The 27,680-nt window shown below is 55.7% G+C and overlaps 1 protein-coding gene across 4 annotated transcripts; it reads right to left on the bottom strand.

Annotated features, from left to right (window-relative positions):
• Positions 1-6,217: 6,217 nt before the first annotated feature.
• On the bottom strand, positions 6,218-27,411 carry TSPOAP1 (TSPO associated protein 1; the record flags this gene model as incomplete). Of its 4 annotated transcripts, XM_084237238.1 has the most annotated exons (31): positions 6,218-6,247; positions 6,848-6,958; positions 7,182-7,253; positions 7,339-7,442; positions 7,583-7,615; positions 8,005-8,076; positions 8,444-8,612; positions 9,497-9,648; positions 9,745-9,844; positions 10,462-11,295; positions 11,848-12,051; positions 12,352-12,591; positions 12,663-13,040; positions 13,382-13,533; positions 13,697-14,527; positions 16,929-17,038; positions 17,285-17,400; positions 18,456-18,628; positions 19,202-19,406; positions 20,227-20,247; positions 20,598-20,648; positions 21,934-22,038; positions 22,289-22,411; positions 22,558-22,647; positions 22,860-22,943; positions 23,029-23,106; positions 24,343-24,528; positions 25,076-25,255; positions 25,803-25,931; positions 26,206-26,313; positions 27,082-27,411. In XM_084237238.1, 31 exons carry the CDS (start codon positions 27,409-27,411, stop codon positions 6,218-6,220), a joined length of 5,571 nt encoding a protein of 1,856 aa, XP_084093364.1. The 4 variants fall into 4 exon arrangements, with proteins under 4 accessions (XP_084093364.1, XP_084093363.1, XP_084093365.1 ...); XM_084237237.1 differs by lacking the exon at positions 7,583-7,615 and having other exon boundaries at positions 7,339-7,475; XM_084237239.1 differs by lacking the exon at positions 7,583-7,615 and having other exon boundaries at positions 7,339-7,475; positions 8,005-8,049.
• Positions 27,412-27,680: the final 269 nt, after the last annotated feature.

Raw genomic sequence — 27,680 nt, 5'->3', positions numbered from 1 at the left:
TTTTCACATAAATAAACAGCAGGAAGGAAAATAATTTCCCATAATCCGACCACTCACTAATCACTCCATCAAAAAATTCAGTATCCTCTATGTAGATATAATATGTATTTTTAAACAGTAGTACGTTAAATGTTGCTTTATAACCTGCTTCTATTTAACACTTTAGCTGAACATCCCTGTGTCAATATAGACTTGCTTCATTTTTATGTCTGCATAATATCTGAAATGCTATAATTTATTCATTAATCTTTTCTTGTTAGATACTTGGATTTCCTATTTCCACTATTATAAACAGCGCTAGGATCAATATCTGTGAAGTTAAATCTCTTGTCGCATCTTCAAGTGTTTCCTTTGACAAGAAATGCTGGAATAAATCCACTGCATATTTGGATACCCATATTTTTAATTGTCAAAGTCCTTTGGAGACTGCACCCCACTTCTTACCAGCCGGCATGGGAGCCCCCATTCCCCACCACCCTCAACTCTTGACAATCACTGTCTTTTTATTCTTTTAGGGCATTATCAAGGCTCAAGAGGGAAGAGACATTAATATTGGCCCCTCATAGGACAGATGACAAGGACAGAGCCCATAGGAGATGACTTGGCTCAGGGCAATGTGGTACAGCTCGAAATAATTAGCTGTCAGGTCTCTTGACTTTGAAACCAGCGTTCTTCAGCAGATGGGCTTTGCATGCTTTCCCCTGACCTTTCACTCAGGCATGTATTCAGTGAGGGTCCTTGCATGTGCCAGGAACTGTGCGGGCCACTGGGCATGCCCTGCTGAGCAAAGCGCAGGCTTCATCCTCCAGGAGCACAGGATGCAAGTCAGTGGCACCCAAGGGCATTAAAGATCAGCATTTGGATAATGGGGGGACTGAGGGAGGCTTCTTGAGGAATTGATGCTTGAGACTGCCTTGAAGAATGCTTAGAAGTTGACTGAGTAGATACAAGGAAGAAAGGACATTCTGGACCCAGAAAATGACTCACGAAAGACCTCAAAACAAGTGGGCTGCATTCAGACAGTTTCAACATGGGGTGGGGCAGGATGGGACTGGTAAAGCAGGCCTACATACTCTTGCTCACCTACTGAGAAGTTCTTGCCCTGAAGGTTCCCAAGACACCTGAGGTTGTGAAATGCATGGTCAGTTAACATTTTAGAAAGCTTATTCAGACAGTGGAGTTGGGGGTGCACTGTACAGTGTACCCAGAGGCCTAGAGCTGGGGTAGGACATCACAGAAATTCACGGGGGTGGGGAGAGTGCAGAATGCTGCCTGCCTTGGGCCTATTTGTCAGGCCTGAGTGTATTTTCCAGGTGTATTTGAAGTTCAAAAGGCTTCTCAGGGGCCTCCCTTGTGGCACAATGGGTTAAGCACTGCACTATGAAGCAATCTGCAGACTCTGCAAAACGAGTTCAATCCCCAGCCAGCCAGGGAGCAACCCACATGGCGCAGCAGACCTCTCCTGACTCGCCCGTTGCTCCCCTCAGCAGTGCATTTCAGTCAGCCTGCCTGTTCTGCTCCCCACTCTGTCTTTGGTGACGCCTCTCATGCCCCAAATCGTTAGCCTGTACCCCAGCTCTTGTGTGCATAAGTAAATAAAATCTTTAAAAAAAAAAAAAAAAAGGCTTCTCAGAATACAGAGTAACCAGAAGAACATATCTGCTGCAGGAAATATTCCCAAGCCTTGTCTCATAAAGTACCCTACAGCTCCTCATCGTGGGGGTGGCTTCTAGAGGGCACTGCTGGCACTGCTACTTCTCTATAGTCATTTCAGGGTTCCCCACCACCACCACCACCTACATGCACACTGCCCTCCCTTCTCCCCACTTATCTTTCCCAGACATCCTCACCCCCAAGGTGAAGACCAACTGCCTGTGGGATAACGGGCCCTCTCTGGACTGCTTGCCAAATAGAATGTTCTTTCTTAATGCTGTTTAGGAAACAATTCAGTTGGGATTACAGCCAGATTTCCTGTGTGTGTGTGGTTGGAGAGAAGGAGAGTATGGGAACTGGGGTGGGAGGGCAGAGGCAATGACTACTCAGACACAGAAATTGCGCCCAGCTCAAAGACCTTGCTTTCTCTCTAAAATTATTTTTGAATTATACAGGTAATACTTGGATATATGTTGAATCAAATGAAAACATCACAGATTAAATTAAAGCATTCTTTAAATTATGGCACCATCCCTAGTTCCAATTGCCTTCCTCTACTCCTTAGACATAAACACTTGTCATTTTTTTCGTGTTGTCCTTCCAAACCTTGTCCTTTACATTCATTTTACTTTATATACACCATTTGTACATAGGGGTCGCATTTTCCATCAATGACATCACTTTATACATTTTGCTCTGCAATGTGCTTTGCTCATTCAACCATACATCTTGAAGATCTATTGTGTGCTTAGAATAGAATGCCACTTTTTACACAGTTGGCTCGTACTCCTGAGTTACCCTTTCGTTGCACCACCCTTCTTCGATTGATGAAAGGTTAGAATTCCCTTTTTTCACGTTAAAAGTAAAGCAGCAAGAGGCCTTCTGTGCACACTGAAGAGTTCTCCAAGGATAAAGACTGTGAAGTGGCTCACAGGTTGCCTGCATATTAAATTTCTAATAGATATTACCAGATTGTCCTCTAAACTCTGTAAAAGTCTCATGGGGCCTCCTGGTGGCACAAGGGTTAAGACACAACCTAGGAAGCTAACCACAGCCACTGCAGCACGAGTTCGATTCCTGGCCAGGGAACAACCCACATGGCGCAGCAGACCTCTCCTGTCTTGCCGGCTGCTCCCCTCAGCAATGTGTTTCAGTCAGTCTGCCAGTTCTGCTCCCCACTCTGTCTCTGGTGACTCCTCTCACCTCCCCCCACACATACCTCTAGTCTACACCCCAGTTCTTGTATGCATAAATAAATAAATCTTTTAAAAAAAAAACTTGTTTGGGGCCTCCCTGGTAGCACAATGGTTAAGCCCTGGGCTGCGAAGCTGCCCCCAGTCTCTGTGGCGCCAGGTTGACCCCCGGCCACCGGCAAGGGTCCCACGTGGCGCGCAGACCTCTCCTGCCGCCTGCTGCTCCCCTCAGCAGTGTACCTCGGTCCTTCTGCCTGTTCTGCTCCCTGCTCTGGCTCTGGTGAATTCTCTCACCCTCCCGTGCTTCTGACTGTACCCAGTGCTTGTATGAATAAATAAATCTTAAAAAAAAAAAAAAAAACTTGTTTGTGTTTGTTCTCATATCAATCTATCTGATGCTTTTTTGATTATTTGCTGGTCTAGAGGAACCCAGAGCAGGACAGGATGGCTTCCTTTGCATCCCAACAGCTCCTAGGTCTTCTTGGTGTTCATTAATTTTGTGCCAGTCACTCTAGGATGTAGCTTCCAGGTTCTAAAGCTAAGAGTGCAAAGCCCAGAATGACATCCCCCTCCAGGAGTTCTTTGCCCCAGGTAGAGCCCAGCACAGATTTTGTGAAAATAGACTTTATTATAATAAAATGTCTTTTTAAACAAATGCTTCCCCCATTCCACACCCCTGGAGACCAAGGTGGGGTGGGGTTCAGTCAAACAATCTCCCAGCACTGGGAAGGTAACATGCAGAGACACTCACCCAGCTGAGGGGTATGGGGTGGTTAGGGTAAGGGTGGAGAGCCCCCCACCCCACTCTGAACAGGGAATGTATGAAAATAGCTACATAAATCTGTCCTTCTCCCTAGCCCCTGAACTCCAACAGGGGCCAGAAGAAAATGATGCAAAAGAGAAGTTGAATCCGATGAGCAAAATAAGGCAAACCCAACTCCTGCTTTCTGCCTGCTGGCCCCCTAGGTCTTTGGGGGTGGGGACACACAGGGGCCAGGAGGCTGCACTGGCAGGGGGGCGTGGAGCACTATGGGGCGGGGTCAGGCCCGCTTTGGCATGGCCTTTCTCCTTCTCGGGCCTGTGCAGTGGAAGCGAGATGGAGGAAGCTGGACTGAGGCACTGAGTATGTACATATATACATGGCTGTGCCCCACTTGCCCGTGAGGAAGGGGACACAGGAGAATCCAGTGCAAACTTTCCTTCAGGGGAGGGAAGACATGATCAGGATAGCCAGTGCCATAAAAGGGAAGAAGCCCCTTTGTCCTTCCAGGACCCCCCAATCTGGGAGTGGGGAGGGCCAGAGAATGGACTAGCACAGTGTGGGGAACTAGACGTAGGTAAGAGGACTGGGAGTCACGAGTCCTGGGCCCAGTCCCGGCTCTGTGACTGAGGTACTCAGCGACCACGGCCGAGTGACTGCCCTACTCTGGGCTTCAGCTTCTCCTTCTGAAAGGGGAAGGTGCCCATCCAGAGGATTCATCTTATAGATGCATCTAGATGTGACCTTCGCTGAGTCTCTGATTCCCATCCCAGTGCCACAGTGTTAACTCGGAAGAGTCCAGGGCCTTCCCAACAGGAGAGGGATCTAGGCCTCAGGGGCCACTTCTGCCTGCGAGATGAGCCACCGTGTCACTCCTTCTTCCCAGAGCTCAACTTCCTGAGGAGCTGCTTCCCCTTGGAGAGGAGACCTCGCACCTTCTCTCTTGTGCCCTGTGGACCCCCCAGTTCAACCCTGGGGAAGTTGCCAGGGCCAGAGGTACAGGGCCAGCCTGGGGGTGCCAGGGGCGCTTGTGTTGTGCTAGCCCAGTCCTGGAATATGAGAGAACAGGGCAAGGTCAGGGTCCAACTCCTTGTCCCACCTGGATTCCTTTGCTCTGCAACCTCAGGTGCCTTTAGCTCCCCATGTCACAGAACCCCCATGGAAAATCAGAGTCCACCACCCTGCACACAGAGCACGGAGGCCATTGGGTATGTAGATGCTGAGGGAACGCTGAGCTAGGAGTCACAGTTCTGCTTCTTCTCACTTGAGCAAGGCTGACAGAGCTTAAGTGTGCTCAGACTGACCTTTGGATGGTGCCCCAGAGCCCCCATGTCACAGGCTCCCAGAGAAGGCAGAACAAGACCCAGGGCCACCAGGAGAGGAAGTCCCCACACCACCTCGTAGCCTGTCCCTCCCAGTAGATGTGGTGCCCAGGGCCTTCAGGGATGGAGCCAGGTTCAAGCACCGGGGAGGAAACTGGGACTTTCCCCTGAGGGACCTCTGAGAGGGCTGAGGGAGCTTGGGGCCAAGGGGACTCACAGTTGGGCATCACTCACGTCCCCCACTAGCTCTTGGAGGCTGCCCCATCCTCCTTTGGCATTTTCTCCCTTACTGGATCTCCACTTAGATCCATTCACCATCTTGAGCCACTCCCTCTGCCACAGGCCCACCTGGTCAGTGCTGTTAGTGGCCTAAGCACGGGAGGTTGGATAAACCTCCCACACCCCCATCATCACTTCCCATGTGGCACAGCCCAGTCAGTTTTTGCCAGCCTATAAGTCCCTGCCCCCCCATCCTCTGCCTCCCTCAAACCCCTGCTTACCACCAGAGCTTGATGGTCTCCTGGTTAGACCCAGCTACCAAGCCCAGACCAGAGGCTAGTCTGTGGCCCCACACCCAGTATCCTGATGATCTAAAAGCTGACAGGGAGCTGGGGAGGCCCAGGCCTTCCCCACCCCTCCAAAGACTTCTTCTACAACATTTCAGGAGGGATTGCTGGGAAAATAAATGGTGGGGGGTGGGGGTGTCTCAGAGTCCTTGAGACAAATGGCTTCGACTTACCTAAGGACCCCAGCTGTTTCATTCCCCATTTTATTGACCACCCCACCCAGCAAAGAAAACTGAGCATTGGAAGTAAAATCATGCATCTGGTCCCTTAGAGGTCAGGATGCAAAGGACAAGAGTGCGGAGACCATTATTACTGGTGGCACACAGTGTCATCTTTCTGCCACCAATAATAATCATATTATCATACCATTATCATATAGTATCATAATACATGGATGCATTATAATGTGGATGTCATGTAATATTCTATAAGCCGCATGTGCTATAGAATATAAAGAGTCAGCAAACAAGGACATGATATACTAAGATGATATGTGCTCCTATGACAGCTGGCACTGCCCAAAGGCAAGAGAGGAGGTGACCCTAGACCCAAATCTGACAAGTTTCCCTCCCCATTCTCTGAAAGAAAGTGGAAAAAACCAGGTGAGCTGCAGTATTAGCAACAAAGGTGTGCTGATTGTGGTAATGTGAGGATGGAGGTCACATGGACATAGGGGGCCAGCCCCACTTACATGTTGCTCTCTCTACATATATCTATCTCCATCTAGCACTGGACTCTTCTCCTCCTCGTTCTCTGAAGAACAGGGAACAAAGAGAGGAGAGGGTTATGGACAGACCCACATGCTCTCACCCCGTCACCAGGTCACCCGGGTCACAGGGGCTGGTCCCGCTTGGCACAGCCTTTGCCTTTGGAACTACTGCAGATGAAAGCCCACGGCTTTCCAGTTGGAACCTGGCCTCTTCATCCTCTCCCTACCCAGTGAGGCTGGAGCTTCATTGTACTCCACCCCCAAGGAGAACCCAGAAAGCTGGGCCTTGCTGGGCCACTGGCTTTAAAAGCCTCCAAGAGATAGGGGTATCCAGCAGGGTGGGAGAGTCCCTGAAACTGGGGCTATGACTATTCATCCACAGGGCACCCTCACCAGCATCAACCCCAGGGGGTGGGCAGCAGGGTCAGACGGGCTGGGGACGAAGGTGGCAGTCATCCCCCTCTGTAGAGAGGGACACCCGCTGGGCAGGAGCTGGCCCTGCCTGGCTCCCTCTGGTGGTAACAGTGGCTCCCCTGGCCACAGTGCCCACCTGGAGCATCACTGGCTGCTCCCCTCCCCAACACTGTCCTGGCCCCAGCACCACACCAGCAAATGCCCAGCTGGGAGCCCAGCCCCTCACTGACCTGACGCTCTGTCTGCGGTGTCCCAGGATCCCTGTCTGAGCCACTCGTCTCAGGTCCAGGGCCTTCGAGGAAATTGGATGGAACCAGGCCCCTCTGTCCATTCAGTTCTCCCTGGAGAGGAAATGCTGGTGAGACTGAGACCAAGAAAAAAGCCTCATCCCGAGTCCCCTGATCCTGAAGCCTCTGAGAGAACCGCTGGGTTGACATCAGTGTCGTGGGAGTGACCTGGCCCATTCCTCCAGGCTCCCATCAGGAACCCTTGCTCACCCCCCTCCTCTCACTGAAAGGGCTGGTGAAGTGGGGCCCGGCACATTCCCCACCCCAATGTCCTCACATAGTAGAAACCGTCATCATCCATGCCCCCGAACACAGTGATGACATCCCCTGCCCGGAAGGGGAGCTCTGCCTGTAGAAAGATTGAGACACGGAGTTAGGCCCAGGGAGGCCCTGCCAGCGCCCCCCTTCTCTGGGATCTCTCTGAGGGACCTTACCTCCACATCCATATTGGGGGAGCTCTCCCGGGGGTTGTAGTCAAATGCAGCCACCATGGAATGGGGACTTTTCAAGCTGGCAGCAGAGACCAGCTGAGGGGTGCCTGCAGGGGGAAGGGGAGAAGACTCAGGGCTCTCTACCACACACTGCTGGCCTAGTCACCACCTCCCTATTGGTTGTAGCCTTGGAGAAAGACCAGAGAGGCTGTCCCGCCCCATCTCCCTGCCCAGGTCAGTCCCTCACCTGCACAGTGCTGGGCAGGGCCTTCCAACTCAGCTGTGGGGAGAATGAGTATGTGAGCTAGTCCTCTCCCCTCCGTATCCCAGGCAGGGGTGGCGCACGGCAGGCAGGATGCTCACCCTCACACAGGGAAGCAGGAGAAGGAGGTTCAAGAAGCCTACCAGCCCAGCCCTTCTGGATTTGGTAGTGAATTAAGGCCCAGAAGGGACCCAGGACTTGCTTCCAGAATTTACAGTTGGGAACACAAGTTCTGGCCAACCACTCGCCACCCGAAAAGAACGAAGCTCCCACTGGTAGGATGGATATGGGTGAAGGTCTGCCCTGACTCCCTTAACCTGCTCAAACCCCACATGCATCTCCCCAGAGTGCCACCTCCACCCCACTCATCCTCACAGGCCCCCTAGGGTGCATGGGATCTTACCCACCTTTCTTGGAGCGGCGGGGCTTGGGGGGAGGCCCAGATGTTCGGGCTGTGGAGTACACAGAGGAACTATTCCCTGATCCAAGAAGGCAAGCAGATGCAAGAGAGAAACTGAGGCAGGGGAAGGGGTAGGCCAGTAACTGGAGTCTCCTCTCAGGGGGGCACCGGGGTTCTGGCACTCAACTTTTTAAAGCACATTCCTCCCCCATCCCTGACCTCCAGGACCCAAAACACAAGGCCCATCCCCTCGGCAGCAGAGACCCTCTGCCCACTCAATATAGCAAGCTAAGCCCCCCGGCCTTTGTCTGTGAGGCCCCAGCAATTCTGCTGTGGAGGTGACAAGTGAAGTACCCAGGCCACTCCAGGCACACAGATAATCCAGGAGCAGGCTGAGTGGGAGCGGGGGTGGCCCGAGGCGGGTGAGGAACACGAGCGGGTCATACCTGAGCCCTCAACAAGAACATCCGGAGACAAATATCCCCACTGGGCCAGCTGCTGTTTTCTTGCAGGACTGTCCACAGCCACCTCGGTGACCATGTTGCAGGGGATATAGCCTATTCGGCCCCCACCTTCGCCCCGGTAGAAGCCGTCAGCATCCTTGTCCCCAAACACCTGGTGGCAAAGACCAGTCTCAGAAGGCCAGTTTAGCAGCACCTGTGCCCCTGGTCCCAAGCCTGGCAGCACCGCGCTTGCATATGCAAGGCAACAGGAAACAGAATAGGGAACAGAAGGAAAGAACCAAGAATAAGAATCAGAATCAGAGGGATGAGAGATAATAGCTCTTTCCATATCATCACCCCCTGACTGCGCATCCATTGCTTCAGCCCACCCCAGACCAGATCACCTTAATCTCAGGGCAACAGCAAAAAGACTTTACTGGGGCCTCCTTGGTAGCACAAGGGGTTAAGATGCAGCCTATGTAGCTATCTGCAGCCACTGCAGCACGAGTTCCATCCCCGGCCAGGGAGCTATCCACATGGCACAGCAGACCTCTCCCATTTCACCCGCTGCTCCCCTCCGGAGTATATTTCAGCCAATCTGCCTGTTCTGCTCCCCACTCTGTCTCTAGTGAATCCTCTCACCACCACCCCCACACCTCTGGCTTTTACCCCAGTCTTGTATGCATAAATAAATAAATCTTTAAAAAAAAAAAAAAGATTTCACTGAACACTTGAAGGTAGAATAAAAGTGGTGATGCTAACAGCGCAGCTATCATGCCGACCATGTGCCGGGAAGTGCAAGCACTCTGTGTACGGAGTCATTTCATCCTCAAACCACCACGAGAGGCAAACACCAACACTGTCTCCATTTTACCAGTGAGGAAACAGAGGCTTGGAGGAGTTAATCTACTCAAGGTTACACAGCTGGAAGGGCAGGGTCAGGATCCAGTCCCAGGCCATCTGGGTCTAGAAGCTGTGTTCTCACCCGTGCATGACTACGCCACCCCCAGTGCAGGAAAGTGGGGAGGAGGGAAGACCAGAGGGTGAGGCAGCCACCTTCAGGATCTGGCCTTCCCGGAAAGGGAGCTCCTCTTCCCCTGCATCCGGGTTGGGCGACATCGACACAGGGTCATAGTCAAACAGAGCCACAAAGAACCTGACAGGCAGGTCCTGGGAAGCCAGTACTTCTGGAGGGTTCCTCAGAGGAACTGCAGAGAGAGTTAAGGAGAAAGCAGTGACAATAAGCTCTGGCCAAGGGGTTAGGAAAGGCTGTCTCGGCCTAGCCCAGTCCCCACAGGCCTCACCAAGCTGGGTGGTGCTGGGTCTGGGTGCCTGGCCCCCTTTCCTCAGAGAGCCCCTCCGCCCAGAGCTGTCCTGCCCTCTGGGCTCCCCAGTCTCTGTTGCCTGCAAAGAGAAGGCAACAGATGGCAGCAGTGACACACCATCCCTCCGGCGTGTGCCTAGGCAGGGACAGGAACCCGTGCGCTCCCCCAGCTCTGCCCCCATTAGCGTAAGCAGCACAGCAGAGCAGGGACACAACATTCTTCTCCTGGAGCCTTGACCCAACTTCGCTGGAGGTGTCAGACCCCACCCCAGAGGGGAGAAGGCGTGGGAGGGGAGGCCCCAATTCCAGGCACCCCAATAGGTAGGTGCAGTGGGAGGGACTAAGGCTAGATCTCAGAGCATGTGAGAGCAGGGCCTCTTCTCAGCGTCAGGTGCGGGAGAGGCCGGACAGCAGAGTCAGGGTCCTGAAGGTGTGACTAGCTAGTGGAGGAAAGGGCCACCCGCCTGGAGGGCACCCGGCGACTATGATAACAGAATATTGTGCATCCCAGTTCCGACTGGCAGAAGCAGCAAAGCAGTGGAATGCGGGTGGGAGGAGGCAGGCGAGGCCCAGCCCCACCTCTGCTGATGGAGGCGGCAGCAGCGTGGAATGGGAGCAGCTGGTGGGCAGCAAGCAGAACCACCAGGCGAGGCGGCAGCAGGCAGGGGGCTGCCCAGGGTGGGGAGTAGGCACGGACCCGGGAGGGTGGCTCCTTGGCTCTGCCAGTTGTACTTCGGGCTCTCTGTTCTGGCTCCCCTTTGTCCCAGGCCGGGAGGCATGGGTAGGGGCCAGGGCCTGAATTGGCCTTCACAGGCCCCCTGGGCCTTCCTAGGGGGGCTGTGCCCCAGGCCTCCCCATCTCCGGGATAGGAGTTGCCGCTGATGCTGATGCCCCCGCCGCCTGCCTCCTGCTCGTCCTCAGAATCATATTCAATGCTGATTTCCAAACACTTGGGGGAGTGGCAGCTGGCCAGACCAGATTCTGGGGCCCGGCCACGGGGGCATCTCCGGGAAGGGAGTGGACGCCCTCTCCCACTAGCCTCTGGTCCACCCCTGGTGCCCTCGCCCACGGGAGAGCCACCCCTCTCCCATGTGGGGCTCGGTCGTCCAGAGGCCTGGGGCCCTCCATTGCTGAGAAGTCGGCTGCAGTGTTCACGGGGATCTGGGGACCGCCTGCGGTTTGGGGGCTTCTCAGGGGAGCCACTTCCTCTCCACCGGCTGCTTCCACCAACTAGTCCAGGCATGTCCTCCAGGCAGTCCCCCACCCCGCAAGGTTCAGGAGACAAGGGACACGGGCCAGGTCCTGGAGGCTGACTGCTGTCACAGCCCAACCCCAGCGCCGCAGACTCAGGCTGGCCAGGGTCTCTGGAAGAGCAGCCTGCCCCAGGTTTCTCCTCATCCTCTTCCTCGTCCTCCTCTTCCTCGGGGATGCTAAAGAGCTTCTTGCTGCAGAACTGCTGGAGGGGCAGCTCCAGTATCTGCTCCAAGATCTCCTCGTCGCTGTCAGTCTCACAGAAGGAGTCAGTCTGGGGCTGGGTGGGGAGCAGCAGGAAAGAGAGGTCCATGGGAAGAGGAGAGAACTATGATCTTTACCCTCAAATGAGGGCAGGGGTTGCAAGCAACCCCATAGCCCTCCCTCAACTTCCTCCAAGAGGAAGACCAGAGAGAAAGGGACAACCCAAAGCCACACAGCATGTTCAAGGTAGGGCTAGAGGAAGAATTAGGGAACAGGCTGCACAGACATTTGGGCCCCTGGGGGGCAGCAGCATGAGGGAGAGAGTCATGCCTGAAGTAGCAGGGATCTCCCTACCCCCTCCCAGAAGCCCCCTACAAAAGGACTCAGATGGCTGCATCTGGGGGGCTGGAGTGGAAGACGGTGCAAGAAGAGCTCCTCTTCCTCCCTCTCTTCCCAGGAGGGTAGAGGCCAATCCTGAACCACTTCCTGTCTGCTGCTTAGGATAGGGCCCAGGCCACACCTAGAATGTTGCTGGCACTCTGTGGTGGCCGGAGCAGTTGCTGACACACGGGGTAGAGGCCCCTGGAACCCGAGGTCTAGGGCCCGCAGCCCCTCCACACCCCGGTACCTTGGCCCCATCCTCCCTGATGCTGTTGCCAGCGACCTGCTTCTGGAAAGAGCAAGTCCTGGAATCCAGCTCCTCCCTCTCCTCCTCTTCCTCCTCCTCTGCCTCCTCCTCCTCTTCTTCCTGGATGTCTGACAGATCTGAATTGCGACCATGATCCACAAGGGAGTTCGACAGACGACCCCCGAGCTCTGCTGTGTCCTCCCTCTGCAAGATGAAGGACAGGAGAAAGGGCGGCCTCTAGCAGGGTCAGCCACAGGCAGAATAAAAGAGGCCCCTTGGCAGAGGGAGAGAAGGTCATGCCCTCAAAGGGTATGCACAACATGGGGGTGGTGGGTCAGGGGGTAGTTGTAAGGGAGAAGGATGGGAGACAAAAAGGAATCTGAAAAGATAAAGTGACAAACAGCCAGAGCAGAGAAAAGGACAGCAAAAGGGAATGCAGATTTGGACTGGCAAGAGGAAGGTTCAGATTCTTTGAGGTGGCACAGTGTGTCCCCAATCCTGTACCTCAGTCCTGGGCCTCGGCCCAGACCCCATATCTCCTCCGTGGCAGGTCTCAGCGCAGAGCCCACTCTGGGCCAATGCTCCCTGGGTGGAGCAGGGTGCCTGGTGAGCCTCTCCTTCTGTCCACTCAGCCTCCTCCTTGGCCAGTGAGGAAGTGGCAGTGGCAGGAACCCTGTCCCCCAGGGTTGACTCACTGGCCCTCCTGTCCTCTGAGGCACCCAGCACAGCTGGCCGGACCTCCCCCTGGAATGGGAGTCGATGAGGAAAGCCCTTCTCCCAGCCTCCACTGCTCCCCCTCTCCCCAGCCATGGTACCTGGGAGCAGGGTGCTGGAGGCTCCTCTTGGGATCCTTTCAGCATCTCTCTGGGAAGGCTTGCTGGGGGGCCTCCTGGGGGCCCTGGAGTTCCTTGGGAGTCAGGGCACCCGAGGAAAGAGTTGGGGTCTCCAGACCCTGAGGAGTCTGGAACAGGGGGTAGTCGGGCCTCCAGACCTGGTCGTGGTGAGGGACAGGAGACCCTGGCTGGCAGGCAGGCTGCAGTCAGGGCTGGGGCAACAGGAGCCGGGATGGAATCAGCCGACTCGCCATGGGGTGACATGGTACGCACAGCCACCTCGCTGCACACCTGCAGCAGCTGCAGCTGGGACACCTCCACCAGCACGCTGCCTGCTGTGGGTGACGCCACCTCCATGATCTGCGGGGTGGAGGGAGCACAGGATGGGAAAGAAAGGTGGAGATGGCTAGACGGCAGGACATAAGGACAACAATGGTTCATATCAATAGCACTCTGCTATGCCCTTGGCATGACTTGTCTTGTTTCATCCTCCTGGCTACATAACTGCAGAGCTGCTGTGGTTTTTGAATCCCAGACATCTACTACAAAACCCCTGCTCTTAGCCAGTCTGCTACAGAATGCCAGATGCCAGGGGCTGGCCATCTCTGTGCCAGGTTGGGGAGACTAGGCTTCTGAGCAAGGCAAGGAAGGACCAACATCCGGGTCCCAGGGCACAGGTAGCCAGAGTTCCCAAGCCATACCTTCTGTCCATCAGCATAGATGGCATAGCCTGTGACCCGGACACCATTGGAGGTGCCAGCAGCATCAATGGTTACTGGGAGCCAGCTGATGATCAAGATTCCAGGGGAAGGTCCCGGTTCAATCTGCACATCCAGCGGGGCATCAGGGGGGCCTGGGAGGAAGGAGACACAGACCCAGTAGTGCAGAGCACTCCCCACCAGTGACATCAGCCCAAGTTACCATTTCCCTGAAAGTGCCAGTTGCAATGGCCTCCCCACTGCAGACACCCACAGCCTGGCCTCCCGCTGTTACAGTCAACATGCAAAGCTGCATACCTGCTGGGAGTGTGGTGAACTGCAGGGTGGCAGCCCGTTGCTCTGGCCTCTCCCAGCCTGGTTCCCAGGATCCTCGAGGTGGGAGTTGAGCCTCCACTCGGGCCTGATAGAGTGTACCAGGCCGCAGGTGGCAGAAAGTGGCCCAGTAGGTGCTAGGGTGAGCAGGGGGGCACTCTTCCCCATTGAGGTAGATGGCATGGGTCAAGTTGCTATTGCCGGGCACCCAGGTGATCTCAGCAGATGTGGCTGTCAGCCGGTGGACCCGCAAGTGACTAGGGACAAGTCCAGCCCGGGCACCCACTGCCAGGCAACAGCGCAGAGGGTCAGAGCTGCCCCGGCTAGTCAGAGCCTGCACAGAAACATGGAGGTGCCCAGCCCGCAGGTCCAAGTTCTCCAGCACAGCCTTGGGGGGCGCCCCGGGCCCCAGAGCCTGATGCAGTTCCCCATTCACGCAGATATGGTACCCTTGTAGCTCTGCTCGCTCAGGAGGAGGTTCCCAGGCCAGCACCACGCTGTGGGCCAGCTGCTTGAGGACAGCCAGGCGGCGGGGGTAAGGCACGGCAAGGGTCTCGCCCAGGCCCTCAGGTGCAGGGCTCAGACTGAGCTCATCCCCTGCAGCCTCATCCTCCAGCCTGGGCTGGCTGCGGCCCCCACTGCTCTGGCCCCCGCTACTACTGCCACCCCCACCTCCGCTCAGGAAACTGAGTTCGGGGCCTGAGCTATGGGATAAATCAGCCAGCTCCGGAGGGAGGGAGGTCAGGAGGTCGTCGTCAGACACACGCTCTACAAAATTGGAAGGGACCAGGCCCCTTCGGCCATCCATGAGCTCCCCTGGCAGAGGGAGAGCAGGGAAGGGAAAGAGAGAGGAGGCAGAGAAAAAAAAGGTCCAATAAAAGCATTTTAGCAATGGTTAATGGACGATCTTAAACATTGATTCAAGTCAACATTTAACTGTCAGTATATGAGTCACCTGGAGGTTTGTTAAAATCCAGACTCTAATTCAGTCAGATGTGGGTGTGACTGAGAGTCTACATTTCTAGCAAGGTCCAGGGAATGCTAAAGCTGGCAGGACATAAGACACTGTGCAGAGTCTAAGGGGATGCATGTGGAAGTATGTTTGGTCAAATGTCAAGATGTCTACAGCTTTGAAGTTGCTTTTCTTTTTTTCACCTACATCTGCATGAAATGAGTATGACACAATATTAATAATTGTTGATTCTAGGTGGTAAATATATGTGTTCATTGTACAATGAACAATGTACAATTAGCTAATTTTGCTGTTGGAGAACTTTCATATTAAAATTCTGGGAAGGGGACTCCCTGGTGGCACACGGGTTAAAATTTCATAGCTATCAAGCTTTCACCAGCCATTGCAGCCTGAGTTCGATCCCCAGCCAGGAACTAACACACATTCATGGTTCAGCAGACCTTTCCCGTCTCGCCCGCTGCTCCCCTCAGCAGTGTATTTCAGTCAGTCTGTCTGTTCTGCTCCCCACTCTGTCTCTGGTGAATCCTCTCACCTCTCTACACATCTGGCTTGTACCCCAGCTCTTGTATGCATAAATAAATAAATCTTAAAAAAAAAAAAAGGAAGGAAACTTGAAGAAACTACAAGGACTTTCGATCAACTTGATGATAAAAGCACTGTAGTGGCTTGAAGGGTAAAACCCCACCCAATATGTGGGTGTTCTCAAGCATAAAGCCTGTATCCTGTGAATGTGACCCTATTTGGAAAAAGTGTTTGCAGAAATAATTAAGTTAAGGAGCTTGAGGTGAGATCATCCTGGATTATCTGGGTAGGTCCTAAAATCCACTGACAAGTACCCTTATAAGAGAGCACAGGACGGGCACTGAAAGAGGAAGAGGAGGCCATATGACTGCAGATGCAGAAATCCCAGTGAGGTGGCCACTAGCCAAGGCATAGCTGGAACCCCCAGAGGCTGAAAGGGACAAGGAATGGAACTGACCCTAGGCCTCTGGGAGAGTGATGTTGCTAAGATCTTGGTTTTAGACTTCTGGCCTTCTGAGCTGTGAGAGGGTGCATTTCTGTTGTTTTAAGCCACCCAGGTGGTGGCCATTTGCCAGGGCATCCCAGGAAACTGACACAAGCACTGTCACTGAGGAGTGAGGCATCACAGGCAGGAGACTTCACTCTAAATGGACCCACAGTTCTGCATGGCTGGCACTGGGGCCTGGGCTGCAGTCAGGTACATGTTTCCGAAGTTCCCAACCACCCAGAGAACAGTCCAGGTGCCACTTGAGGTAGTGTGAGCTAGTTTTTTAGCTAAAGTTTGATGTGGAATAAAGCATACTCCACTCAGTTGTCTGCATGCCTATAAATCTAACCCATACTGTACAGTCAAATTCTAGTAAACTGATGTTAGTTGATACTCATATTTTTGCGGCCCCCCCTCCAAAAGAAAAGGTGTAGGGTTTGGTTTTGTCTTTTTTATTAAAATAATAATAATAATTATCAACAACAACTTGGTTTTCTGGTAGCTATTTAAAGCTGTTTTCCATTATTCCCAGCAGCAACTCAAATAACAGACATAGGGTCCAGGGAATGCCTGGCCTCACAGACCCAAAGCTTTGGGTGATACAGACCAAGATCTAGCCTGTCCTAAATCTCTAGTTACAGCTCTCTCCCTGCCCTGTCTATACCTCATGCCAGTCTCCACACAGTGCCAGCTTCCCTGCTGCTGAAGGATACAGTCTGGTCCTCAACCAGGGCCAGCCTAGGGTGTCTCCCAACACCATTTCTTCTGCAGGTCCCACCCTATTGCCCAATGTTAGTAATGAGCCTTCTCCCAACTTCCCTTAGCCCATGGCCCTCCCAAACCCCCACAACTGCTAACCCCTTACTAACACCCTTTCCTGGGCTCTGATTCCTCCTCTTCTCTGCCTGGAGTCCAGCATCAGCTCTATGCTACATGTCTGACCTCTCAGCACTAGAGTAAACACCGCCATGGCCTAGCTGCCAGCACAAGGTGAGATCAGGCATAATTCACTGTGACACTCTGTCCACCATGTGGACAGTGGTAGGTCCTGAACTGCCTGCTCGGGGCGGACCCAAGCAGATACCTGTCTTCCCTTTTCCCATGGGTTGCCAAGTCTCTGTAGGCCTTGAAGCTGAGTCTGAAAAGTCTGGGTGGGCTGAGCATGCTATGGAGAGGGAAAGATGGGTAGGGAAGAGGATCTTAAAAGCAGGGGAATGAGCCTGCTACCTTCCTACCTTCAAAAAAGCCATCCTCATCCATGTTGCCATAGATGTAGATGTACTCGCCGGCAGTGAGTGGAAGCTCTGCCTCTGGATTCTCATTGGGGCCCTCGAAGGGGTTGTAGCTGTTGGGGGAGGCGCAGGGGAGGAGGACAGAGACTTACATCCCACCTCCCTCTCTGGTCTGCATTAGATATTTATTAGGACCTATTATCCACTTACAGCCAAGTAGAATACTCACTGAGCGCCCCCTAGCCCAATTAGATTAGGTGGGCATCCCTATATGTCCAAGTGGGATTCCTATGCCCTACCTTCCATTTCTGCCCATGCACCCCAAATGCTGGAGATAGAAGCAAGGGTATGGGGCTCACCTATAGCGTGCTAGGAAGACCTGAATCCTGGCTCCTCCCTGGCTGCCCTCCGAAGCAGCGGGAAGCAGGGAGACACTGTCTACCTCCAGTTCCTCCACCTCGCTGGCTGTGTCCACCTGGAGGCAAAGAGAAAGGGCCAGTTCCTCTCCAGGACCCAGGACCAATGGCAAAGCAGGAGGTTTCCAGTCTTGGCCAAAGGAGGACTTATATCTTCAAGCAAGTAAAGCAAGCCCATGCCACATGAGGCCCAGGTGTTTTCTAAATTGGCACCTAAGCCAGCAGGTTCTGTCAGAGCCCGGATGCCCTGGGTAGGGGAAGTTGGGGTAACCTGGATCCCTCCCCCAGTTCTGGCCTCTATTGTACCAGTCAGCAAGTAAGACCACTTTCCCTCAGAAATGGGCCAATTCACTAGCATAGTGGGCAGCCAGTGGCAGTCTATCTCCTCCAGGCAAAAATGCATCAAAGGGTTCAAGTGTAAAGAGCTGGCAGCAAGGAGACAGAAGAGGCTGAGGAGTTTCTGTGAGCAGGGGCCTAAGCGGGTAGCCGGCAACGCCTCCACCACAGTACCACCTTTCAATCCCACAAGGGGGCAGTACAGGCCTGGGGCTGGTTCTTGGAGAGCAGAGCTGCTGACTGGCCGCCGCCACTTTCTGGGGGTTGGGAAGTAGAGAGGGGTGAGGTGATGTGAGGAGTTGTGACACCCAGAAATTTGGTAATCATGATAGCTGCCATGGTTAACCATCCACTATGTGTCCCAGAGCACTTTCCTTATGTTTTATCACATAATCTTCACAACAGCCTTATAAGGCAGATTTTATTAGCTCCAAAATCCAGAAAGGAAACAAGCCCAGAAAGAGCGAGTGGCTTGCCTAAGTAAGAGGTGGGATTTGAATCTCGCTACCCATGCTCTTTCTCACACAACCATCTGCTGCTGCCACAGACGTTCTCACGGCCTCATTATGTGGATACCAACGCCAAAGTGTCTTCTTCCACCCCGCCCAGGACTCCAGGGCCTCTCTGGGCCCCAGAGGGGTGGGGTTGGGAGGCCCCATGATGGGGCCTTCATTCAGGCAGGCCCTGGAGAAGGCCCACAACAAAGAATCCACCCAATTCCTGGGAAATTCCCCTTACCCAAGACAGCCAGAACCCCTGGCGCCTCCCCACCACTGACCTCAGGCGTAGGGCATGACTTGGGGCTGTTGTGGATAGACTCTGAGCGAGAGGAGTTGGAGAGAGACTCTGCTTTCTTGGCTGTCCTTCGAGGAACCCCAGCAAAGGTGGCTGGGGCAGGCTCAGAAGACTTCGGGGTGCAGCGACCCGGAGAGCCAGGCGGGAGGTCAAAGTCTAGAGAGCAGATGGTGTGTGGGTTTGGAATCTGTGGCCTGAAGAGGGACCAGGGACCAAGGGTGGAGCCTCTAGGATATGGGGTCAGAGACTCCATAGCTGGTTTTCCTTACAAAAAGGGAAATATTGGGAGGGGGACTTACTAAGTAGAGGTGGAGGTGATTTACATTATTTACATTATTATTTGACAGGATCATGAGAGCAACATGTTGAGGTACACTAAACTATTCCTGTCTCCTAGTTCAGGGAGCCATGCCAGAGGCTTCACAGCATGCTCAAGTCACTGTTACGTGAGTGGAGCTGACAGCACCAGATCTGACCGATGCCCATTCCCAACACTTCACAACCCCATATGGCCTGCTGTGGACTACCAGTGCTAACTCCAGCCATGACCACAGAGGTCTTACTTCAGAAGGAGCGAAGGCCTCAGAAGCCTAGGCCAGACTCCAGGACAACCACTCCAACAAGTTTATTTTTTTCCCATAGGAGCCCGGTTCTAGCCAGGCCTGGCTCTAATTTACTATGTGACTTCAGGTGGGGATTTCAGGCTAACATCACTGGGGTCCATCTTACCTTTGGGGCCGGATCCCCGGCAGGGCTGGGGAGTAGAGCAGCAACAGGGGGGTGGTGGGTGGTCCCCAGGGGTACTACAGCCCAGGGCAGAGGTGAGCAGATCCAAGGGACCGGGGTGCAGGCGGAAGGCCTGGAGCTCCTGCGCCAGGAGGCTGAAGCGCTCGGTTTGGCTGCGGCACTGTTCTTCAAGTTCTCGAACGCGCACCTGGAACAAGACCCACCGTGAGCCACCAGGCCCAGCAAAGCCGCCCAGTGCAGCCTGTGCCAACTCCAGATAGTCCCACACTGGGCTTCATTCCCATCTGCCATGCCCATGGGCCTGGGCACCAACGTCTGGCCCGGCTGCCCCTTTGTCCTTCATAGTAACTGAGTTGAGGCTGAAGTTCTGCAGCTGTAGAGCATCTTCACTCTACAGCCCTCCTCTGGAGAAGGGCCAGGGCCTGCCTCACACACAGCACGCCCTCAGCATGCCCAGACAGTGGCCCTTCCTACTTCTGGTTGCTTTCTAGGCCAAAAGGAGTGACTCCCACCCCCATCACCAGGATCACCTCAGGAGTTTTCTCAGCTCCACTGCTAGCCCTCCCCCCGCCCCGCCCCAGACAGTGACTCAAATCCCGGCCTTTGGAGAGGACCCCAGAGAGATCCCACATGGAAACTGAGGACACCTTTGTGACAGGATTGGGCCAATACTCAAGAACTTTTTAGGAGAGTCCCCAGTGTGGGGCTTGCCCCAACACCAAGAGGGTTGTAAGTAAGAGTGGTGATGGATTTCCTCGAGGGCTCAGTGCCTCGGTTTTAGAGGAGGAAGCCCAGGCAACTGCCAGGCACAGCGGCAGGTCTGCGACATGGGGACGGCCCTTATGTCCCGCAGGAATCCCAACCCACAGGGTTTCTCAGCTCTGCTACCAGCCACACCCTCCTCTGTTGGACCTAAGTGTTGGGAACTCTTGGGCCTGAGGGAGGAGATACAGCTCCATCTGCCTGGAGGGGAAGGGACACCGAGGAGGTGGGGGAGGAAGCTGTACCTGCATGGAATCCAGGGTAGACTGTGGCAGGAAAAGAATGCAGAGGAGTTAGACACCTTGGCCCTGTGGGTCACACTCAGAGAGGGGAGGGAGACCCAAGTGGACCCACCTGGGCTCAAGAGCAGGCCCTCAGCAGAAGGGTATTACAGGTGAAGGCAGCCTTGGGGTGGGTGGCAGCAGGAGACTGCTGCCACCAGACCCTGAGCCCCTGCCACCTGTGCCCTGTCCTGAGAAACAGGCCAATGATGGAGGGGATTCTCCCAGGTCCTGGGGCACTGAAGGACTCTTCCTGCAACCCCACATCCCCACACTGCCCAACCCAGCTTTCTCTAAATTTTCCATGACAGCCAGGACACTTCCCAGGACCCTACCTCCAGCAGCTGCACGGCCCCTTCATGTTCCCTCTTGGCTTCTGCCTGGGCCTACAGGGGAGGAGGCAAAATGCTGAAGGGGAAGGATGAGCAGTGGGGGTGGGGTAGAGGAAGATGGAAGGAGAGGGTAGGAAGGGCCAAAGGTGGGGAAGGGAGAGGAGAGAGAAAAGGAAGAGAGAAGGGGCGTGGAAAGAAGGTGGCTAAGGGACTCCCCCCCAACACCCACCCTCCTGGGTTCCCCTCCTACCGCTCCAGACACTCTTTCTTAGCCTTTCTGACCTGGCTTCTACCCCTTCTGAATGTCAGGGTGCCATAGGAAACACTGGACCCATTTTATACTGTACACTGTCCCCCAAGCTGGGGGTGGGGGGATCCCCATCTAGTCACATGGCTCATCACATTGATGACTTTAAAATGTGTCTCTTAAGACCAAGTCCCCAAGACTCCAGACTCATACCCAATGTCCTAGGGACATCTCCACCCAAGGTTTAACACACACCCCAAATTGAGCAAAGAGAACTCAGGATTCCCTACTTTACTTCTCCAATCTGTTGTCCCTTCATCCCTCACCTCCTGGGGGGTAGAAAGTCCACTTCCCATCAGGGTTTACATAGCACATGGGAGACAGAGCCGGGACGCAAGTGGAATCCCATAGTGTGTCTTGTCAATTCTACACCCAAAACACCCTTCACATCTGTCCGTGTCCCCATCCATTGTCTGCACCCTCGTCCAGATGGTCAGTACCTCCCACCCCAACCGCTGCAAGAGCCCCTTCACCCTTTTGCCCTACTTCCAAGCCCACCCCCCAACCTCCCCCCCACAGTGCTGCCACATGCTCTTCTCCAATGACAATCAGGCCAAGATACTCCCCTGCTTAGGAGAACAAAATAGCCAAACTCTTTCCAATCTTAAAGGCCTGTAGCACTTGGGCTGAAACCGACTCCTGCTGTTCTGTCCATCCTGCTATACTATCCACTGCACACTGCAGCGGCTCCAGTTCTCTGCCCCTGGAGTACTTTCAGCTGGCTCCTTGCCCCTGGGGTATCAGAGATCTTCCTAACCTCTCCAAAGGGGACCCTCACCCCTTCCCAGCCAGTCACCCTGTCACATCATCCTGTTCACTCCTTCCCCTAATCCCTACCCTGTGCTTGTCAGAGTCTGGGATCATCTCACTCATGAATCTGCTTCTTTGCTGATGGGATCCAAAACTTGGTCCTCAACCACCACTCTCTTCCAGTGCCTGGCACAGGGCCTGGTACACCTGGGTGCTCAGTAACTGTCCATCAGACTAAGCGGGGTCCAGCAGCCTACATGTCCCCGGGCACTCTGCCCCCACCTGCTGCAGCCTCCGGACCTCCTCCTGCTTCTCCTGCAGGCTGAGCCGAGCCTGCTCATGCTCCACCTCCAGCTGCTGCCGCCGCTGAGCCACCTCCCGCATGTGCTGAAATACAAGACTCCAGGTCAAGGCCTGAGCCCCACTCTGTTCTAAGGAAGATCTAAGGTGAGGGAGCCTCAGCCACTATGTGTCCCAGGTGCACTCTATTAAAAAAGAAAACTGAGGCCAGAGAAGGAAAGGGCCTGCAGCCCCAGGACAGAGCCTCAGACTCCAGTGCCCCAGAAAGAGTTATTTACTGCCTCATTTACCCCCAGGCCCGACACCAATGCCCTCCCCTTGCTTACAGTCCCCTCACCTTCAGCACTTGCTCCAGGCTCTCCAGCTTGCTCTGCAGGCCCTGGCTCTTGAGAAGGGCTGAGTCCCTCTCCTGTGTCACCCCCAGAAGCTGGTCCCTCAACTCAGTGTTCTCCCACTCCACCTGGAGAAGGGGGTGTGGCAGGGAGCTGGGTGTGTCAGTCTTGTCCCATCCGCTCCCTGACCAGGAGCTCTAGCCCAGTTTGGGGGGCAAAAGGGGTGCTGGAGGAGACAGCCTGGGTCTGCACAGCTCCTGGGCAGAGGGGTTACCTGTTCCTTCTCTGTGGCTCTCCCACTGAGCCGAGAATTCTCCTCCACAAGGCGGGCATTCTCATCCTGGGCTTCTTTCAGCTGCAGTTCCTGGGAAACCAGAGGAGTTCTGGAGAGGAGGCCCAGCAACCACATTCTTTCTCTCCCCAAGCTCCCGACAAGGCCTTCCTCCCCAACCTGGAACTGGCAGCAGCCAGGAGAAAGGAGGTCTGCAGGATAGGAGGGAAAGTGTGTTCTTGGGGCAGGAGCTGAGAGGGAGCCCCCAACCTGTTTGCCTGGGAAGGACACCCAGGAAAACTCACCAGCTCCTCACATCGCCTCTGCTTTTTCCGGGCTTCCTGCTCCAGACTCTCACATTTCTTCCTCTTCTTGCTGAGTTCCGATTCCTGCGGGGCCAGAACCGAGGCCTTCTCACGTGGGAAGGCAGATCTGCCCACGCAGGTCTCCTCCAGCCCTTGACCTGGGACTTACCAGCTGTTGTACCCTCTGCTGATTCTCTGGCTCCCCTAGGACCACCGGTGGGCTTTCCACATCCTCCTGGGGCGTGGCCTGGAGATGCCCAGGGGCAAGGGGCTGGCACCTGAGAATAGGGCCACAGGGCAGCCTGCCCCAGCCCAGCCTGTCCATGGGAGGTCCCCACCCATCTCAGTCAGCAAAGAGAACCCAGTTCACAAAAGGGGGGTGCAGGGGAAAGGGTCCTGCCCTCCCCCTCCCATCATTTCCATTGACATGGAAATGCAGAGCTTACACCCCTGTGTCCTCCAGTCCTAGCATTTGAGTCCCAGAGACCCAAGCACGCCAGGGGAGATGGGTCCCTTATCCAGGCCAAAGCTTTCCCTTTTTAGCTTCTAGCATCAGCCCTGCTCTGCACTCAATAACTGTCCTGCGTGTCCTTCAGTGACTGATGGAGGAGGAGGAGGCTGCCTGGGCCCCCAGGGATGAGTTGTTCCCAGAGTTCGGTGTTCTGGATCATCCAGAAGCTAGAGTAGTGTCTCGGAGCTGTGCAAACCTGGCCAGATCCTCCTTCTGGCTGCCCCCAACCCACCCTGTGGCACTTCCCATTGATTCTGCAAGCTCTGGGGGAGGACAGGTCTTGATGGAGGTCTCCCTTCCTGGGCCTGGCAGAGGGGCAAAACCTGAGGGAGACGCACCCCCTCCCTGAGGTCTCGGTCCCACCCTTCTTCAGAGGAGGTGGACCCAGGTGCAGACCAGCCGAGGGGAGACGAACCAGACCTCCAAGTCCTGGGGATCAGGAGTGGGTCCCTCGCCCTCAGCCCAGGCGCCGCCTGAGCCCAGCGCCCAAGGCGGCGACCCATACCTGAAGCGGGGGGCGGGCGCAACGCAGCCAGGGGCAGCAGGGCCGGGCCTGGAGGACCCCGGGGCGGGCGGGGGGTGCGCTGAGGGGGCGTCCCGCGCTAGGGCGGCAGCAGCGGAGGCGGTGGCACCGGCTGGGCCCCGCGCGGCTGCCAGGGCAACCAGGGATTTGCAGCCGGGCCGTACCACTGGCTGCGCGGCAGGGGCGGCAAGGGCGGCGGGGAGGGCCCGCGGGCTACAGGCCCCCGAGGGCCGGACCCCAAGCCCCCGGGGCGGCTACCCGGCAGGTGGGACCGCAGACAGCACTGGAAGGCGAACTCCGCCTCCGGGGTCCAAAAAGGGCCCCTGCACTTGGAACGCTCACTCCACCACCCGGTCTTCGGGCCTCGGAGCTTGGCGCAGGGAGCCCCGGAGCCACCGCTTTCCAGCCCTCTGCACACACCCGCGCGGCTGCCCGGCGCCGGCGCTCACCTCTCCCGGGGCCCCGGGGGCCGGCACCTCTGCTCCGGCCCGGGCGGCGGGGCCCGGGGCCCGGGGCGGCGGGAGCGGCTCCTGCTGGTTGCGCAGGGCGATCTGCCTCTGCAGCCGCAGTACCTCCCGCTGGGACTCGCGGAGCAGGCGGTCGAAGTCCCGCACGTGGAGCCACTGCGGGCCCTCCTGGGGGGGGGGCAGGGAGGGGCATCAGGTCCTACCCCAGTCCCCCCCACGGTACCCCCTGCAGAGCCCCGCCTCCGCCTTGCTGTAGAGGCTCCCACGCACGGAGACGTGCACCTCCTTCCATGCATACAGGCCTGGTCATTTGTGCATGCGTGTGCAGCCACATGCCGCTGCTAGCCCAAGTACAGACATTCGCAGTAACTCATTTACTGGCACTCACGGCGTGCCCAGCACTGGGCTAAATGCCTCGTGAACATCGCTCCACAAATGTGAGGTATGTGTGGATTCATACACATACCCACTGGCATTACAGCCTCATGCCAGGAGCACAGAAATTCCCAGGTCTGGGACTCATGGCTCCTCCCCCTTCAATTCAGGCTCCCTCTCCCCGCTCCCACCTGGGCCGTTGCCAGGGGAACCTACTACCCAGCAGCCCCCACCTTCCCGTGCATTTGCATCTCATTAACATCTCCTTCACATCCCAGACACCGCGCTGGCAGCCTTGCGTATGGATGAGTTGGAAAGGGGGACCAGCGCCTCATCGCACCTTGCCGACCAGAGTGAGCCTGGCTTGCAGCTCCCTGCACTCCCGCTGCAAGGCAGCAATCTGCTTGTCCTTAGCCAGCAGGGCGCTGGCTGTCTCGCTGAGGTCCCTGGCTCTCTGGCGGGCCAGAGCCTTCCTGCACAACTCCAGGCTGGCCCCAGGACGGGGCATCGGGGCACTCACCTGACCAGAGGAGGGGTAAGGATGGTCATCTGAGGGCTAGGGCACTTCTCCCACTGCTCAGCTCCTTCCAAAGGAGGGTTAGGAGGAAAAGCTAAAGTTGGGGCCTCTTGCTTCCACCCTCTCTGGAGCCTCAGGGGCTAGGCAGCCTGACTTGACCCCATTGAAAGATGAACTCCACGTCCTTGTGTAGGTCCCAAGGGTGCCAGTAATGGAGGAGGGCTGCCACAGAGCTGGGTCTTTATCCCTGCCCCCATGGGCTCTGCACCCAGAGATGAGCTCAGCGGGAGGCTGCAGCCAGCACCAGCACGTGGTAATCCAGAATCCTGCTCCCTGACTGCTCACGAACTCCCAGCCCAGCCCTGCCCTCCCTCCTGTAATTTCAGAAACCTTCGACCTCCTTGCCTGACGAGCATTTGCTCTTCCTGCAACTTGGCACCTGGTTTCCTGCTTTCTGGGTGCTAAGCGTTCATGACTCCCAAGCCCCAGCCCCACAGGCCCGGCCAAGCCTCCCCTTTTCCTTGATGATCCAGTAGCCTCCCATTCTCACCACCCTCAGGTTAGTCTCTTGCAACTTCCGGGCCCTCTCCTCCAGGCGCTTGGCAATGACGGCCAGCTCCGCGTTCTTCCGCTTCAGTCTCCGCACCTTTTCCTCCGTCTCGGGGAAACTGCTCTTCCTCTGACAAGGGGTTAGCCAGAACAGGGGCATGTGGGAACACTCCCAACAGATCCTCGTCCTAACTTGGGCTGGATCCCTGGGCTCACGGCGGGGTCCTCGGCAACTCTAGATAGGGGTTTGACTTTTTGGGGTTTGGGAATCTTGGTACCTCCACGCAGCCCTCCGCTGGAGGGTTATTCATGGCATGAGAAGGACACTGAGGCAAAGAACCTGAGTGTTTGAATCTGCTTTCCCCCAGCTCCAACCAAGACCCAGGACATGGCTCCAAGCTCACCAGCATCTGGTTTTCCTCCTTAAGGATGGCACAGCGCTGCTGCAATTCCCCCAGGGCTCTCAGCAGCTCCAGATTGGATCTGTCCCCGAAGCCCATGTTCAGCTTGGCCTGGCACGGCAGAGGACAGGACACAGTGCCTCAGGACCCCGCAAGGCTTAGTCAGAGCCCTCCATATGGAAGCATTCCCCCCTCCACAGTCCAAAGAGTCATGGAAATGAGATGGCTCCCCCCCCCAAGTCCTAGGCAGAGTTAGGGAGGCCTAGAGGGCAATTTATTCCTCCCTGCCCACACAGACATTCCCCCCGTCCAACCTGGGGTTCTCTCTGCAAGTCCCTGATTCTTCCCATTTTCCCTCCTAGAAAATGCCAGCTCTAGCTCCCATCATCACCCCTCCAGACTCCCCTTGGCCCCTGAGCTCCCTTCCTTCCCCCAAGCTCTGGTCCCTCCATCTTTCACAGGAGACTGCTCACACCCACCCCAAGCCTGGTCTCCCTGCCTCAGCCTGGCATTGAGCCCCCTTCTCTGAATCTGCTTCCAGACTATGATTCCACCCTACATCTCCACGTAACCCCAGTATCTTCCAGCCCCCAAGGACAGAGACTCTGGAAGGAGAAACAGAGGCCGTCAGGGCGACTCACAGATGGTGGAGGGGACAGGGGCAGAGCCAGATGTAGACAGAGAGGCAGAGTCAGAAGGACAGTCAAATTGACAAAAAATGTGATTCCTGCCCAAAGAGGGAAGACAATCCCAGAGAATGAGCCACGGAGACAGGCCAGGAGAGAAAAAAAGTGGGCAACCGGGTTGCACATCGTGCCAAAGCCGGAGGGCAGGGTGGGAGCCCCACCACCTTGCTGACCCCGGTCCTCCACCTCCTACCTTAGGAAAAACCTCCACCACCTCTTCCTCCAGTCTCAGGCAGTCAGGTCCGGAGCTCTCTGCTTGCTGCCCCAAACTGGGCAGCCCAGTTTTTGTTCCTTCAGGATCAATGACCCCCACAGGCCCAGGGCTCCCGGCTCCCTTGGGCTCTGGGCTCTCCTCAAGCTTCAGTTCTCCAACCTGCAGAACTGCCGGAATATCAGCAATACTTGGGGCTGCACCTCCAGGTTCTCCCCCCTGGCCTGGAGTCCAATTCTGCCAGATGGGCACTGCCCATGGCTCCATAGCTCTGGGGTCCCCAAGCCGTGGGAGGGGTGTCAATTGCTCCATGGTACTGCCAAGGGGCCCCAGGACCTGGACCAGGGGACATCACCCAGCCAAGTAGACGGGCTGAAGAGGGTCATGCCAGGCCAGACCCTTTCCTCTCTGAGCTCGTGGCTTCACCGGGGTGCCATCCAGGATTGGCTGAGTTCTTCCTCACCCACAAAGGAGGCTGCAGAAGTAGGGGCTGCCAGAGCTGGAGCTGAGGGTATGTGAGCTACGTTTGCTGTGGCTGTGTGTGGAGGAGTGAGGGTGTCCCCGTGGGGGTGGGGAGGGTG

The sequence above is a fragment of the Talpa europaea genome (assembly GCF_964194135.1).
Source record: "Talpa europaea genome assembly, chromosome: 7".
NCBI classification, from domain to species: domain Eukaryota; kingdom Metazoa; phylum Chordata; class Mammalia; order Eulipotyphla; family Talpidae; genus Talpa; species Talpa europaea.
Note: the sequence above shows the minus strand (reverse complement) of the source record. Positions and strands in the feature narration are given on the sequence as shown.